We start from the raw sequence: 17,470 nt of genomic DNA on the forward strand, positions 1-17,470 counted from the left end.
TAATTTAATTTGTATTTTATGCTACTGTATTTCACTTAATTTTTCTAATTGTCATTGTATATTTTTAAGTTGTCGGTGAAATAAAGAGTTAAATAAATAAACGAACCCATGATTCTTCTACACAATGTTCAGGTTTGCTGGTACAGAAGCGTTGTAAAGTCGCCAGCTGCTGAATTTAGGTCAACAGCTACTATTCTCTAAGTTACAATATCAAAGAATTTAATCAAAGTTCCTTGAGGCACATATGTGATGTGTGAGTTAATGAAAAGATAGCGTTTCTAAAAGTGATCGTCATTTTTGTACTCGACTTAGGTACATACATGTCTTCCTTCCCGTGGGTGTCGTAAGAGGCGACTAAGGGAACTTAAATATCGAGGGATAGACATCAGAGTTAAAACTCACCAAAGCGTAACTGCGATTGCACACTCGCTTGTCAGGCGTGGCTACCACTGGCAAAACCCTTCAAAAGGGGGAGGCCTATGTACAGCAGTGGACAGTTTAGCTGATATGATGACATATAAAGGAAGTTACGGTACCAGTTGCTATTAAAATTAATATACATATGAATTACGTCTTTTACAAAAGGCTTTTTGTAATGACTCTTAAATATAGTGTAGATAAAATGTTTTGCGCCCCGCCCTTTGCATGTATGGTGCCACTCTTAAGTAAATTTCCCTTATTTTATTCTTTTCATTTTTTTTCTTTTAACTGTAACTGAATTAGGATAAAAAATAACCTGTGTTTATTTAGGGTGTATCCTATCCTTGTAATAAATTTATCTAAATATCCTTAATTAATAAATATCCGAACGTCTTTATATACTTTCATTTATGGAGGTAAATTAGAAGGATTATTTGTGGGCCGGGTCGTTGTGGTTCCCATGGGGGTTATCATGGGCGACACTATATTATAGCTATGATACGATACCAGGCGACAATTACCACTTTCTATGAGGTGGGCCGTTAGATTGTTTGCCATTCTAAGATGTACAAAATGTTTGAGCATAATGATGGCTGACGTTTTACATGACATTCGTCATACTCGTGAACAGGTTCTTTCAGTGGGGACTGGTCTATTTAAGAATACTGTGATTAATTGAATTTTTTTTATCAATGTGAAGTTGGTAATTTTAATTTTATCCATTTTCATATTTTTTGTAAACATAAATTTTATTTGGGGAACGCAACTGTAGAGTCACTTGCACGTATAGCTGAAATTGCATTCCGAACTGGACGGTAGATTCATAAAAAATCACTATTTATAAATTATTTTAATTAAGTTTGCTTAAATAAAACATATTTTTTGTATTTATTCATGCTACTAAAGTTATCCTAATGATCACTTTAGTAGCTTTTGAAAATATTTTCTATAAATTTCTAGTTTTATATTATTTCTTTTAGAACCAAAACAAAAAGGCATAATCCTCAGGAATAAAATGAAATGTATTCTGTGGTATTTATTAAGCTATTCATATTTATAGGCGATACCTGTTACTTTCCATCAGGAAAGTCGTCAGCTTGTCATTTTGAATTGTATAAGAAAAGAACTAATAATGTAGTTTACTCTTAAAAATAGTTTAATAGTCGTAAAAGTATATATAAATGTATATAATACTTTTTAATACGTTATTCGATCGAGTGGACCGACTGAATGGTGACAAGAATAAGTTGGGTCACGGTACAATTCGGAAATTGAGGTGCGGAAGCATTTAATGGCAGTATAGTAGTCCTATGAATCAATGGCTACATTCAAGCCTAAGGTGTACATTGAATCAAAATTTTATGAAAAGGTACTTTTTTCCACTTAAATACACTAATTGCTCGACTCACAGACTTGTGGGTTTTCCACACAATATGTGGTTTGGACTAAGGCGTGAATCAAATATTTTACTTTAATTAACATCTAATTCGAATGGAAAGTAATGTTTATTTTGTATGTATTTATGTAATAATTATTTATTTAATCAACTAGATGACCTTTACAGTTTTCCAATATATTTATCTAGGAAAGTATCAGTACAAGAATAAATACTGTAATAAAGATAAAATATATATTATAAATAAATATGAAGCAATACATAGCAATGCGATACACGTAATCATATACCACCGTAATATAAATAAAATTCTATATTTTAACTACCTGAACACAAATAGGTATTCTATAGTCATCCGACGAAATTCTAGCATGTTGAAGGCAAATGTAATGTTATTATGTATATCTTATTTGAATGTCAACTATTTTAGTTGACAATTGGTACTTTTTCAAAAAATCGAATGGGTATTAATTTGGCATTCTCTTTTTTACGTCTTGGTATAAGTTTACGCAAAAATTAATGAATTGTTTGAATAAAATTTGATGAATTAATGAAAATTATTAGAATGAAATTTGGTTCATAGATAAGTTATATTCTTACTTAAAACATAGAATATCTTATGCACTAATTAATACAAACAAAGCCGCGGGGTGCAGCTATAAATGTTTTATAAAATATGTTCATATGAAAATAACATTAAAAATTCTTTATCGTTGTGAAACAAAGTTCTTTGTTTTGAGAAATTTGAAACTTTGAAATTGAAAGCAGAGTTTTTCTTTATGATGCGCGAGGCCGTAGCGACGGGCCCTTTATTCTGTTGTTTGGAAGTTTCTTATCTTTGAAGTCCCAGAGCTTTGCTCTATGACCTAATTCTGCTAATTTACTCCTACAATTGTTTTACTTCTTTTTTTATTCCACTGAGGTGGCAAACAAGCATACGGTCCATCTGCTGGTAAGCAACTGCTTACCAGCAGGTGGTGATGCTGTGGTAACTACCGCAGCCTATGAACGTATGAACATTCCATAACCTGAGTGTTCGTAGGAGGAACCGCGTTGTACGCGACCATCTAGGCTCTAAGGTGTGGAGATGAACTTATATACTCGTATATATATGTTATAATGGTTAAATTTAAAAACTTAATTATCGATTTTAAAAAAATTTTACCTGTAGGAAGCTACATTATCAGCGAGTAATATTGGCTGGCTAAATATAACCGAAAATTTTATCTATTCATACGAAAACGTGCCGAATTAAGTACTTATTTTAAGAAAACTGTTTTTCCCTTCCATTCACTGGGGTATCGTAAATGACGACTAAGGAAATTTAATGATCGAGGGATAGGTAGCAGTGTCTTTCTTAAAACACCACCAAAGCCTAAAAGCGGTTGCCAATCTGCCTGCCAACGTAGCAACTACTAGTAAAATCTTCCTTTATAGGGGAGGCTTATGTTCAGCCGTGTTAACGGCTAATATGGTATGATATAGCGTGATTTTTACCATATAGACATAGTATTACGTACTCACTTTATAATCTAAATTTAGATAGTATAGTTGAAGGTGATTGACCTTAATATATACATTGTATGAAATATATTCCAATTTCGCAATATTAGACAAAAGAAGCCTTTTATATCTCGGAATAGGGAAATAGATTTCTTGTCTTAAAATATACATAATACATAGCCCTGAGCTGATATCTAACTAGTTACTTGTTAAAAGAATTCTATATTGTAGCTTTAACAAGTTATGCTCTTATATACAGTTTTTTCGTTTAAAAATCAAAGGTCTTGCATAAATAAAGCGACGTCGGCAAATTTAGTTCTTGTTTGCCAATCAACTCACGGAAAACAAGATGGCAATGTTGGCTAAGTAAATTGTGTTACAATAAATAACTACGAGAAGAAAAATGCTGATATTTTATTTAAAATGAGTTCGTAAAAGAAAATTTAATTAGAATGCAGATATTTTTTTCACGCTAATGATTCCCTTACAGGGTCGGCAAAGAGAACAAAGTGTATTTATTTATATGTTAGTTTTTACTTGTGGCTTTATCCGTGTGACTGGAATAATACATCGTTGAACTGAGATAAAAGTAACCCAAGTCTTTTTTTACCCCAAATACTAACTGTAATGCCAAATTTCATGATAGTAAAGGTAAATAGTAAACCGATAGATAAATGAACAAATAAACGCACATTTAACTAAGTAATCTAATATAATTCGCTTGAAGACGCCTTTTGTTTAGAGGTGAAATACGTGTAGTGAAACGTGCGCGAGAAAATGGCAGTCAGAGACGATGGCTAATATAGAAGGTCGTGTAACTTCTGGTAGTAATAGTGGTGGTCAATCTTCGAGTGTTGGCAGTCACATACATACTAATGGTAGCGGAATTAAACAAAACAACTCTAATTAAATAATAATACCTAATTCAGTAAAATAAAAAACCACATTCACATTTATACTGTAGGTAAGGATTGAATTCCTAATTACTAAATGTAACTTGGAACCTGTTGGATACAGCAAGTCAAAGAAAAGGAAAAAATACTATTATAATTATATTTCCTCTATGTTTAATAATTGTTTTACTTTACAATATTAATATAATACACCTAATAACTGAAATATAGTAGGTACAGGAAACAGGTTTGGGCTATAAATGGCATGGTGTTCGGTACAAAATATATTTAATAATAGCAGGATAAACCAGTCGATGACCTGAGGCTTAGCTTTAGTTCCATTAAGGTCTCAATACCACAATATCTTTTCACATTTCGGTTAAGATATTTTTCCTATTTATATATAATATTTCTATGAAACTCTCCTATTGATACATTCCTTATTTTAATAAAAAATTCTAAAAACTTTAACCAAAAGTAGGATTTTTTTTATTAAAATCGAATTACGTCATAAACTCGCTATAAAAGTAAGAATTTCTTTGCAGGGAGTTCAAGGTCGGATTAGTCTAACTGCCGGTAGTAGCGGCCTAGTGTTGCACACAGTTGGACATAAAGTAATAACATTTTTGATCGATGATTTAATAAATATATAGGCGAATCACTCGTGAGCTTGTATGAAAAGAGTGATGAATGTGGCGGAAGTAAAGGTGGTCCGTTTGTATCCAGAGGTTTGAGATTCCGTTGGTTTTGTTCGTTATTTTATAATATTTTTTGACATAAAGTAATATGTGGTCTACTTATAAAGGAAAGCTTTCAATAGCCATGGCTGATATTTCAAAAATTTCTTTGCTTTCATTTTGTAAGGCACTGTAGTATATACATATAATGTGTATAACTACTATAATATTACAGCTAACCTTGTATAGACTACAGAGCCTCGAGCTGAAACCCAGTTCTAGCATTAATTAAATTGAACGATATTATCCAAGAAGCATAGTTGAAATCTCAAAATAATTATTAAATGAATGAATGAATGAGTATATTTGATTTGCAATATACAATATAGGAAATAAGTAAGACAATTAATAAATATAACGATACAATTGTATAAGTACAGTAAGGCGGTTTTATTGCTGGGAGCGTTGAACTTTACTTACGAGTACAAACCATATGATCATGTGATCGCTTCCGTAGGTGTTTTAAGGTTTATAAATTATTTTTGCCCAACCACGGCGAAACAAAAAGGATTATGATTTTGACAGTTCGTGATGATCATTTTTTAAACTCATTTAGTCTTTTTTTTTATACAACTTAGAATGGCAAACAAGCTGACGGCCCACCTGATGGAAAGTGGTAACCGTCGCCTATAGACATGAGCAGTACCATGGACATAACAGAGTATACTGTTTCGCCCATGATACCCCCCATGCGTTGCCATTCCTGAGGACTCAGGTGTTATTCCTCTCTACCCTGTAAATTCACGCCATATCTGACCCTTCAAACCGAAACACAGCCATGCAAATACAACTGCTTCACGGTTGAAACACGAATGAGACAGAGGTACCCAAGCAATCGACTTTTGTACAAAGTCTCCCTCGGGTAAAATACTTATGAACACTTTCAATGGTTTTGGTTGAATATACCTATTACTATTTCCCATAAGAGTTATGGATTTCCCATGTTCAATTGGATGATAACAAAGCACTTGCCTCATTGATTTTGCACTTGACCTATATTCGGATTGTTACCTTGATACTTTATACAAATAAAGACCTACCTATGTAGGTATATCTACAATGTTATAATAGATTATCAATAATAATTTTAAACGATACTTATAAAATAATTATATATTTATATACTACTTGTATTAGTACTAGTTTTTTTTTATTTAATTAGCATGCAATTACATTATACCTACTATGATTTTGTAGTACCACTTAAACCTCTCGGGCTTGTGTGCGGTACTTTACATTTCGTTCTCAAATAGTAAGTACTGACATTAATATTCTGCTGTTTTAGCAAGGACAGTAAATACGCTTTTAGTTTAAACTTTATATTTTCAACAGTGTTTTGCAAGTCAATAGGTAAATAATTTACTAATCGCAGTGTGAGGTAGGCGCTCGTTCGCTCGCCATAGTAGTTTTTTGCTCGAGTAGTGGCTAGTTACTTTATCTAATCATCTAAAAGTTTGTAAATTATTATATTATTTCAAAAAAGTAACTGGTAAGTATTTGTGGGTTCATAATGATGGATAAAAACATCGAGTATGGTAGTCAGAAGCATTCGTCGATTGTAACTGTTATGGTGAACGTGACACTTAGAGATTTTATGATGCTTCACGGTGCTTTTCGTCATGGAAAATTTAAATTGCCACAAAATGTTTATTTTGTTATATATGGGTAATATCTTAAAACTAGTTGAATATTCTCGATAATAAAAACCAAGTAATTAAACATTTTTATTTATGATTATTTTTTTTTATTTTTCAATCACTCAATAATTATTGAAATATGATTTTTATATTTTAACACGTATAATAAAGCAGTGTATAATAAAATCCTTTATTACCCGAAAATAGATTCACAACACTAGTCCAAGTTCGGATTATGATTGCTGCGGCCATGTTTCCCAGATTACCTACTTTCCGTTCGAATCCCGTTTCCCAGGTGTACTCTCTCACGGTGCCTTTAATATTTGAGTATGCAAATATTTAGTCCTAATAATATTATCCTTTCAGATTCTGTTTTGCCTCTTCGATCTACATTAAAGAAGTATTTTATATTTATGTACGCAAAAGAGTGCAAAGCCGACCTGTTTGATCTTATCCGATTCGATAAAAAACTTTTACAGTAAAAAATATCAAAGCAGAAATGTGCGAGTTGAAAGACTGCCGTGGGCATAAAGCGAAATTGTTTGATATGTGGCTAACCTTTCTTTTATTTTATATATAAAATATGTATGCTTTATTGCACTTAAAAAACATATATAGCTATATTTAACATTAGCTGTATTTTGCGTCGTCACTCGCGTGTATCAGTATGTAAAGTATCCTTTGTGCTAATTTAGGAAATAACCAAATTTCATTAATATCCGTTCAATAGTTTTTGCGTGAAAGAGTAACAGACATTCATCTATCGTTACGAATATTTGCATCATCATCATCATCATATCAGCTGGCAACTGTTCACTGCTAAACAGAGGCCTCCCCTTATCGGAGTGGATTGGATTGCCAGTAGTTGCTATTCTTGGCAGGTCGATTAGTAACTGCAGTTAGGCTTTGATGTTGTTTTAAGAGGGACGCTGCTACTCCTCCTTCGACAAATTAATTCCCATAGTCGCATCTTACGATACCCACCCAGGGAATGGCCCATTCAATGCTGGGACCACACGGTATGCCTAATTTTAATAGGAAGTATATTTCTAACTAAATTTGCTATACCAGGTTTCTAGATGAAGCAAGGTTGTAATAACGACTACATTTATCCTTCATGTTCTCTTATTAGGTAAATCTGTGTGGTATAACACTATGAATTAATATTGGACGCCTATGGGGATTAATCATGTGACATGACGCGTAATATTTATTTGCACTGATGGTGGTAAATAAGCTAAACCTTCACTTGATGCTTTTATTCGTGTCTATTTTATTATACAAATAAAGCATAGACTGTACTTATTAAGATAGGAATGAAAAAAGATTTTAATAACAAAAAACTTGTCAAAGAAATTAAGAAGGTTTACGAATATTACATTTCATGGTACAGATAAAAATTAAAATCTTATTACAAAACAAATATAAAAAACACAGCCGTCGCCGACTGCGTAATACGTGACTACAATTTAGCTTAGAATCTGAGGCACTGAGTTTTTAATTAAAAAATCTAGATTTTTGGCAGAAAACAATTTTAATTTTTATGTTAAGCAGTAACAACTTTAATTCTAACATTTTGGCGGTACACAATTAGTAAGTAACCAATGCGGAAATAAATCCTTTTGATTTTTAAAAGTACATGAAAATACGACAGGAAAATAATATATATATATATATATATTTTACCCGTCGTATTTTTTCAGTAGTTGGCAGGTAGGGTTTGATTATATTCTAAGAGAGACGCTGCTACCCATCCCTCGACCATAAGTCCCTTAGTCGCCTCTTACGATCACACGGCAAATTAGTATATATATATATTAAATATCTATCTATTTATTATGTCGAAGTTTTTCCAAGAGACTACAAACAAGGGTTCTTCAAAAAGGGGATAAAGAGAGGTTTCTTTGGATCAGCAATGCGTGTGTATTGCAGGTGTTCATAGGCTACAGTTACCACTTACGATTAGGTGAGCCGTATGCATGTTTGCTACCTCAGTGGTAAAAAAAAATATAATATCAAAGTAAAGAACCTGATCAAAATAAATATATAACAATTTATTTTTAATAGTAGCCTGCCAAACACGTTAGAAGCGGCATAGATATATTTGGAGTCGGGTTAAATAATATAATTTTATATGTAAGCACTAGGGCTGTAACATTGATTTGATTTTCACTGTTATGATGTTATAATTATTTTAGATTTAGATTTGTTTAGATTTGTTTATTTGTGAGAACATTGTTTTTTACAGATATTGATCTATTAGGTGAAGTACAACTGTTCGCCTTATATTCTAAAGCATGCAAAATTATTATTGGGTTTTAATGAATAAATAAATATATTTTCGACTGGTATGGGCTGTATGGAAATGGGTGATGACCTTTTTTCTGCTATTAATGTTAAGAATATTATGTACAGATATCGGAGCGGCACCGGTATTATAAAATGTTACTAACAAAGAGGCCGTAGTTGTCAAAATAAAGATATTTTATTATATTATTATTATTACTCATATTTACTAACATACAAAAATATACAATCGAATTGAGCACCATCTCCTTTTGACATCGGTTGATTATAACTCCAACACGAAATAACTCATATGGGACCCTTGAATCGGAATTGTGGTATGGGGAATCAATTAACTACATAGCTACGGTTGTTCGGACATGTAACACGGGATAACCGATCGACAGCACGATGACGTGTGATATTTTATTACATTCCGTCTTCAGGAACGATATTCACTATTATTATGCCAATATATTTTCCAGTAACTTGCCAATATACGTTATTTTCGCTTGCCTGTAAAATATGTTATTTTACGGAATATATCTATTGCCTATAAAGTAGTAATTCTACTAGTATTTTTAAATGAATTCTATAAGTAAGTTCTCAATTCGTCGTTTTTTTTATACCACTGAGGCGGCAAATAAGAATGCGGTCCATCTGATGGTAAGCGGTTATGTTAAGCTATGAACGCAGATGTTGCCAACTCTGAAGAAACCTCTTTATTTCTTTTTTTTTTTAAAAACCCCATGCTGTAATGTATTGGAGAAATCTCGACCGCGAGCTCATTCTATAACCTGAGCATTCGTGAGATTACAAGACGATTTTTATAATTTTTTAGCAAAATCTTAAACTACGTATTATTTTTCTTATCCTACATAGAGACGAATAAATAAATACTGATATGTAAATACAGAAGAAACAAAATACGAAACTGTTTATCTACATTACAACATAAATAGTTGAGCAAAAAGTGTTTTGATTCTGTTTCTAGGTACAATTATGACATTTCAGATATGAACTCTCATTTGTGTCATAAACTTCGAGTTTTTCACGATAAGAACTTTGCTCACAATACGAGTTTTATTATTTTTAAACGACTTCAAAAGGAGACTCTCAATTTGGTTATATTTTTTATATTTGTCATTTCATATCTCCGTCAGTTATAAACCGATTTGGATTTTTTTTTATCTGAAAGGAGTTACTTACAGAAATAGAATAGGTCCCATAGAAATTTTGTCAAAATGGCTTAGCAAATTTAGCAAATCAATCTTTTCAATTACCATATATTAATAACAATAAACAAAGTAAATTCATAAAATTCCCATTACACGTACATATATATCACATACGAGTTTTATTCGAAAAGTTTTTTTTACTGAATTTTTCGTTTTATTTATGCTTATTATGATTTATGGTGACCATACCATAAATCATATAAATTTTTACATTATATACCCTTATTATATCTACTTGTGATAATACGATAATAATAATATTGATGATACCCAATAAATCATTTGGTTGCTACGAGTGATTATATAGTATATTACTGCAGCGGCCAGCAACTGAGGCATTGATGGACGACCATGCAAATGTGGGCCGAGGCGTAGCCGAGGCACACATACGTGAGTCCATTAATGTCTAGTTGTGGCCAAGGCTTGTATAGTACTTTTCTCAAACAATGCGCGGAAATCAAAAACACAATTTTACTTTTTAAGTTCAATGACTAATAACGAACAATAATAATTTTTCACGCGCTATAATGTTCTTCGTTTTTTTTTTTCAATTAACAGCTTTCTATTTGCAAGCCAGTTCGAAATTCAAATAAAACCTTTTACTAGTCACCTCCTTGGTAGCCATGTTTCGAAGTAAAAAGTCACTCCATTGTTAAATTACAGGACAGATATGAGTTAACATAGTAATTTATCTGGCCGCAAAACACGACAGATATGGATTTTCATACAACTGTTGCCGGCCGCTGCCCGCATGTATCTGGCCAGTACGGCAATTTTGATTTATCTCTAAGAAGATTGTCAAAATAATGCTCACATTTCCGAGCATGTTTGAGAAAAAATATTGCCTACTGATAACAATACACTTTTTTGGGTAGTCGAGTAAAAACCTGGGTTCTCATTTATACTGTAGATGTTATGTATATTAATATTCTTCTCAATACCTCTAGTCAACAAAATGTAAATAAACTATCTAATATTTTAGTCATTAGTCATTTATTCAAAAAACATTGTATATTGTGTCTGAAATTATGTATGATCATACAAAAAGCATCAAATTCAATATTACAAGTATTGAATAACAATAATAAATCTATTTCATAATCCAAATGTCAACTTCATCCATTATAATTTTTTGTTTTAAAATTAGTTTTTATTAATCCTTAATAAATATTTCGTTGTAATATCAAATTGAAATTTTAATTTTAAAGTTAGGTTTAAGGTTTAGAAAAATGGCGTATTAAAATCAATTCTTTTATATCAATATACTTCTAGATAAAGTTGGTAACAACCACTGCCTACTTACATATTTCCTAATATTTTACATCTAACCCGATCTTCCAACATGCAAACTAAAATATAATTTTTAGTTTTCTGATGTTAAAAACTTTGTTTTCTTATGAATTTCCTCTTTCCAAATTTCATCTTTCAAAAAGACGCTGACGCGTTACCCCTTTCATCAATCACGGAATGACTTTTTACTCGTCGCCTAGTTCAAGTTACAGCGTTAAGGAACTCGGCTACCTAAAAATAATGGTCTCTAAAATATCAGGGTGTCCTATTACGTGCAAATATGTACGCATATTAAGAGTCAAGTTAGTCTAGGATAGATAGATAGATACTCTTTATTGTTTCCTCCAAAAGATTACAATAGTAAACTTATTATAAATATAAACAATTACAAGAAATAATCACAATGAGAAAACAATGGGCGACTTTATCGATAAAAGCGATCTCTTCCAGGCAACGTTTGGATCGAGAGGAGTAATTACAATAAAACAGTTTGATCTGAGGCACGATGAAAATTCTATCATTTCTAAATATGGAGATGTGATGCATGTAATAATGTAAATATATATCCCTACTCGGATCCCTAATAGGATAGTGTGCTTTGATGTGATAGTGCTGTTAAGCAGGTACTCTCTGGAAGTATTAAAATAAAATAATGCCTTTATTTTTTTTATTTTTTTATTTAATTATTTATAATATTATGTTTATTGGAATTTTTAATCTTAAATCAGCCATTAACTGACTACCACTGTACATAGGCCTTCACCATAAGAAGTTTTTTGCCAGTAGTTAGAACGCTTGACAGGCGCGTTGGCAGCTGCAGCTAGGCTTTTGGTGATATTTTAAAAGGGATGCTGCTACCCATCTCTCGACTAATAAGCTTTGTTACTAAGTTGCCTTTCATAACATCCACGGGAAGGGAAAGGGTAGACCATTCTATGCCAGGACTATATGATAAATTTAATTATTAAAATTAATAGGTACTAATAAAGCCTTTACTGTTATACATATTTTACAACTTTTTACAATCTTTATTTATTATGAGGAGTTTTTAGAATACCGCTTGATAGGAAACAGGCTTTACTAAAGTAACCTTAAAATAAAAAGTAATTACAATTATGTTTACGACTGTTATTTATTTATTAAAGATATATGTTGACTGTTGCCATTAGAGTAAAAGTATTATTATTCCATTTACCCACATTTTATTGATAACATTCAAAATCTAAATTTGCAGTCCACGATCATATTTCAAATTTATTTGTTTGTTATACTGTGTTTGCCATTACAGGAGTTAGTTTTAGTACAATTAGTTGGATAGTAGATTGTGACACATGTTTTTTTTTTTTATTCGACGGAATTTAATATCTCGACATGTAGCTGTATAAATAATGTTCGTGGTTTAAAAAACTATACATCTCTATTATACTATATTGTAATACTTATGTAAATGTAGTGAGTTTTTTTAATGGATGAAAATGAAATAGTAACGCCGCCTGCGTTATTGGTATACGCTGGCAGGGCACCAGTGAGGGATGATAGGTGAAAATGAAGGTAGGTCAGTTGACCCATTGTGAAGAATTCAATAGGAAATAACCTCGATAGTTTCCAGGAGAAACCGCGTGGAGGTTGACCTGATAGAGTATATTGTTAGCAATGAGGTTGTTATAACCCATTACTGATAAACCCTTTCCCCCCAATGTAGTGAGTTGTAGATATATATTTATGTTATCTTTTTTATTTCAGAGTTCGGGTGTTGATAAGCGTACATTGGCGAATGCTGAACGAAGGCAGAAAACCTTCACTGATAGATCCCAGCTCAAGTTCGCAAGGAGGCTCGTTGTGAAGCTTGGTAGTGCTGTCATCACCAGGGAGGATGGAAACGGGCTCGCGTTGGGTCGACTTGCATCCATCGTTGAACAGGTATCTATAACAAAAAATTTACTTAAGAAAAAATTTACTTACCATTTAGATTTACAGTACAAATTAAGGTAATTTTTGATTTAATGCTTTTTATTTTGATTCGTATATAGGACACATAACAACTTTAATTAAAATTGTGTCGAAAAAATCGATTTCAATTGTGATAAAACCAATTATTTTGATTTAAACCTAAACTACTAAACTGATTTTGACAAAAATTCTAGGGGATCAATCTGTGAGCATATCATTTCAGATAGAAAACAATATTTTTCCAAGTCGGTTTAGAACTGATAGAGTTATGAGGTAATAAACATGAAAAAATACATCTGAAATTAGAACCTCCTTCTTTCTAAAGTCTCTTGAAAAATAAGGCAAGGTAAACTTGAACATTTTCATGAATATGTCTTTTAAATGTTTACCTTATACTCTTTTATTTTGAAGTAAAAATAGTAACTTGTGTAGTTCGTGTGTTCTAATAGTCTTATCTAATATTTAGCGCGTACAAAATACTGTGCAAAGAGTGATAGAAAGTGACATAGTTTTGTCTATTGTTCTGTTTCAAATAGTTTTTATCTTAGATTTTGAATTTAGAAACGTCTCAGGGAAAGAGACTGATTGCGTTGTCATTGCCTCATTTTTACATTAGGTACCCTCGCAGCTGCCTTAATCACTTCCAAAGCTCTCACCGCTGTCTCGGATCTGTATCGCTTCATTGAAATCCGCTGCCATTAATTTCCAATTCACTTTGGAAACACTCTTTGAAAACACATTTCCATTTTATCAATGACTTGTCGAATTGACACTCGAAATTGTCTTTTCATTCATTATTGAAGAGAAATGAACAATTTATTTCTGTAGATACAAAAAGTAGTCATTTAATACAATTTACTAATAAAGAAATTTATAAAATTAAATATTCTATATGTACTATACTATTGAAATTAAAAGTTTTTCGTAAGAAACACATTACAAATGTGTTTCTTCTTTTTATATAAGTTACACTAATATTACAATTTTAATGAGTACAGTAGTTATGGTTTTAAAACTGGGCTCCTAAATAGGTTAATATAACCTATAATAACCTGTGTTAAGGGGCCACAGCCCACCCCCTTTAGTATTATGGGGTAATTAATATTTATACAATATAACCAAAATAAAGTTGTAAAGAAGATATCATATTATTGTTAAGAAATAAAATGATATTCGATTAAAATACTATCTATATTATATAAAACATTTTATAAAGAGGAAAGATTTGTTTGTTTGCTTACAATAGACAAAGTTAAAAATTACTTAACCGATTTTAAAATAAAAATGTAAATTACTTCATCCATAGAAAGCTACATTATCAACAAGAACTCTTACGAACACTCAGGCTGTGGAATGAGCTCCCTGCTGAGGTTTTCTCAAGAGACTACAGCATGGGGTTCTTCAAAAGGGGGGTAAAGAGGTTTCTTCAGGGTAGGCAACGCACGCGTAATACCTCTGGTATTGCAGGTGTTCATAGGCTATGATAACCACTTACCATCAGGTGGGCCGTATGCTTGTTTGCCGCCTCAGTGGTATAAAAAAAAAGTAATATTATTTTCTAAAAATTCTATCTACCCAAGTAAAGCCGGGTCAGATTGCTAGTAATTTATAACTCCGCATTATCTATTTGAATAAATAAACATTTACCTGAGTTTGTTGCTCGTATACCTGCCATTAATATTCGTATAACAATCCATGCGGCATTCGGATATACAAATCAACGTTTCCAAAAGTAATCTGATTTGGTAGGCATAATGATGGACGATCTAATTTACATATTTATTTATCATGATATAAATAAAATTGCATTTATAATTCAATGTAATATAACAATTAAAATATAATCAATTCTTTAAAACTTATGAATACTTTTTAAAATGATTTATTTATCCTATTTAACACCTGCGCTCTTGTCGGTGGAGTTCTTGCCACTCACTACGATTTTCAGCGTGTCTCTTCACCTCTTGATACGACACGACACCAACTCCTTCCTTGATCTGCCTGATGTAACTATGCTTTGGTCTCCCTCTTCTACCAAGAATACCACTTGATGATCAATTACTGATTAAGTGATCACATGGACATTTAAATTGTTGTAAGTCTTACGCCGTATGCCTTTTTAAGCAAGCTATATATACAGGAAACACTTGTCAATATAATTGATACAAATTTAGAACGGCAAGTTATTGAAAAAATGGGAGAGGCCGTGGCTGTCATCAGTTTTCATTACCGCTAAAAGACGTTTTTGCGTCGCAAATTAAATTTTATCACGTGAAGCAAGGAATGTGATTACGGACAGAGGCCGTTGGTATTAAATTATATCTACCTAACTTATCCATATTAAAAGATATTCACGCTTAAACTCTGTAAAGTCTGTATTAGTTTGTTCTAGTTTGATGAATAGTTTCATATCACTGACATACATTCTTAGTAATATTATAAACTAGCTGAAGCCCGCGACTTTGTCCGCGTGGTATTTGTTATTGCTGTTTAGTATGTATCGATGTATGTACCTACCTATTTATTAGGTCTGAGAATACTGGACCAAAATTAACAAATGACGTGTCGTTCTCACTTTTTGCTTTATGTCAAAACGTTACTTAAGCAGGTTGTGTACTAAGCTGTATAAGTTACTATAGTTTTTTAATTATAATACGAGAACTCTTTAATTTTCCGTGATTAAAAGTATCTAAAATGTTGACCATGAATGTAAGGTACCATCATTCAAAACTTCATTAAATCAGACCAACAGTTTCGGAGATAAACCCGTACAAGCAGACGGACAGAGAAACAAAAATTTATAAAAATCAGGATGTGTTCTATTTCACTTCTAATCCCCCTCAGTTTTTAGCATTTTTTTCTATATACAGTCATTCAACCTCTACAATTTTATTATATGTAAGAGGTAACAAATGACCAAACTCATTTTCACGAGTTTGGTCATTTGTTACCTCTTGATGCATTAGCTGCATAGGTTACTTTTTATCCTGATGAGTGAAAATAACTTAGTTACAAGAACAAAGTCGCGGATAACAGCTAGTTGTGATATATAATTCTGAGTCATAGTAGCCAGAAATTACTATCTGTCATTCAGGGTCAAGGTCATTATCGGTCTCATATTTAAGATTTTCACGTCACAAGAACTTGTGAATGATTTCTTTGGTATTGTAATTGTTCGTAGGTTGTTGTGGTTACCTTTAAGCACAGCGCATGGTTGATTACCACATTTCCAGTTTTTAAAAAAAAACTAGAAATAGCATACAATTTAATGACCTAATGGAATAGTTGTCGTGTGCATGTATATTACAAAGTATACTGCGATATCCAAGGCAGCTTTGTCATGCATTTGTACTATGTAATTTTGCTAAAATATCAAGTCTGTCAAACTGAAATCCAACCATGCAAAAATAGTTGTATGGCGACAGAAACACTAGAGAGAAAGGAGTACTCATACTGATAACTATTATGCCAAGTCTTACTTTGGTATATTTTCTTTGTATAAAAAATAAAATTAAAATTATATCACTATTTTGTAGGTCGCCGAGTGCCATCATGAAGGACGAGAATGTATCATGGTGACCAGTGGAGCTGTCGCTTTCGGCAGACAGAAATTGACCCAGGAGCTGCTGATGTCATTGTCGATGAGGGAGACTCTATCCCCGAGCGATCATACTAGAGAGGTAATCGTATATATTTTTGAAAACCATTACTGACGCTTCATCTTAACAGATTCAGAACAACATTCCAAATTGAGTAGTAAAATAATAAAAAAAAAAAATATTATATATATATATATACATATATAGCTCAACATAGACGTAATTTGACTATGTATTAATGGAATATAGGCTCTATGTTTTCCTAAAAATAAATAAATAAATAATAAGTATATCTGCATAAATAACAGTTCTGCTTTACATACACATGCAGATATCAGACAATATATAAAAAAAAATCTTTATTTCTCTTGCAATACAATGGGGATAGATTGAAGAGAGGCAGTGGCTTGGTGGAATCTCTACTGAGAATATTAAACAATAAAGGGTATCTATTTATCTATCTAAACAGTATAATAATATAGCAGTCAGATAATATGGATTATTAAATTTGTTATCTTTTA

General features: G+C 32.0%; 1 protein-coding gene across 2 annotated transcripts in view; it reads left to right on the forward strand.

Moving 5' to 3' along the window:
- LOC113509586 (delta-1-pyrroline-5-carboxylate synthase) overlaps positions 1 to 17,470 on the forward strand; it is a 46,959-nt gene that overhangs the window by 16,755 nt on the left and 12,734 nt on the right. For both annotated transcript variants that reach the window (XM_026892936.3, XM_052899342.1), the window contains exons 2-3: positions 13,144 to 13,320; positions 16,887 to 17,030. In XM_026892936.3, coding sequence (XP_026748737.2) covers positions 13,144 to 13,320; positions 16,887 to 17,030 — 321 coding nt within the window. The remainder of the gene's footprint in view (positions 1 to 13,143; positions 13,321 to 16,886; positions 17,031 to 17,470) is intronic.

Source organism: Galleria mellonella, unplaced genomic scaffold, assembly GCF_026898425.1.
Source record: "Galleria mellonella isolate WM207_F2 unplaced genomic scaffold, CSIRO_AGI_GalMel_v1 utg57, whole genome shotgun sequence".
Lineage (NCBI taxonomy): Eukaryota > Metazoa > Arthropoda > Insecta > Lepidoptera > Pyralidae > Galleria > Galleria mellonella.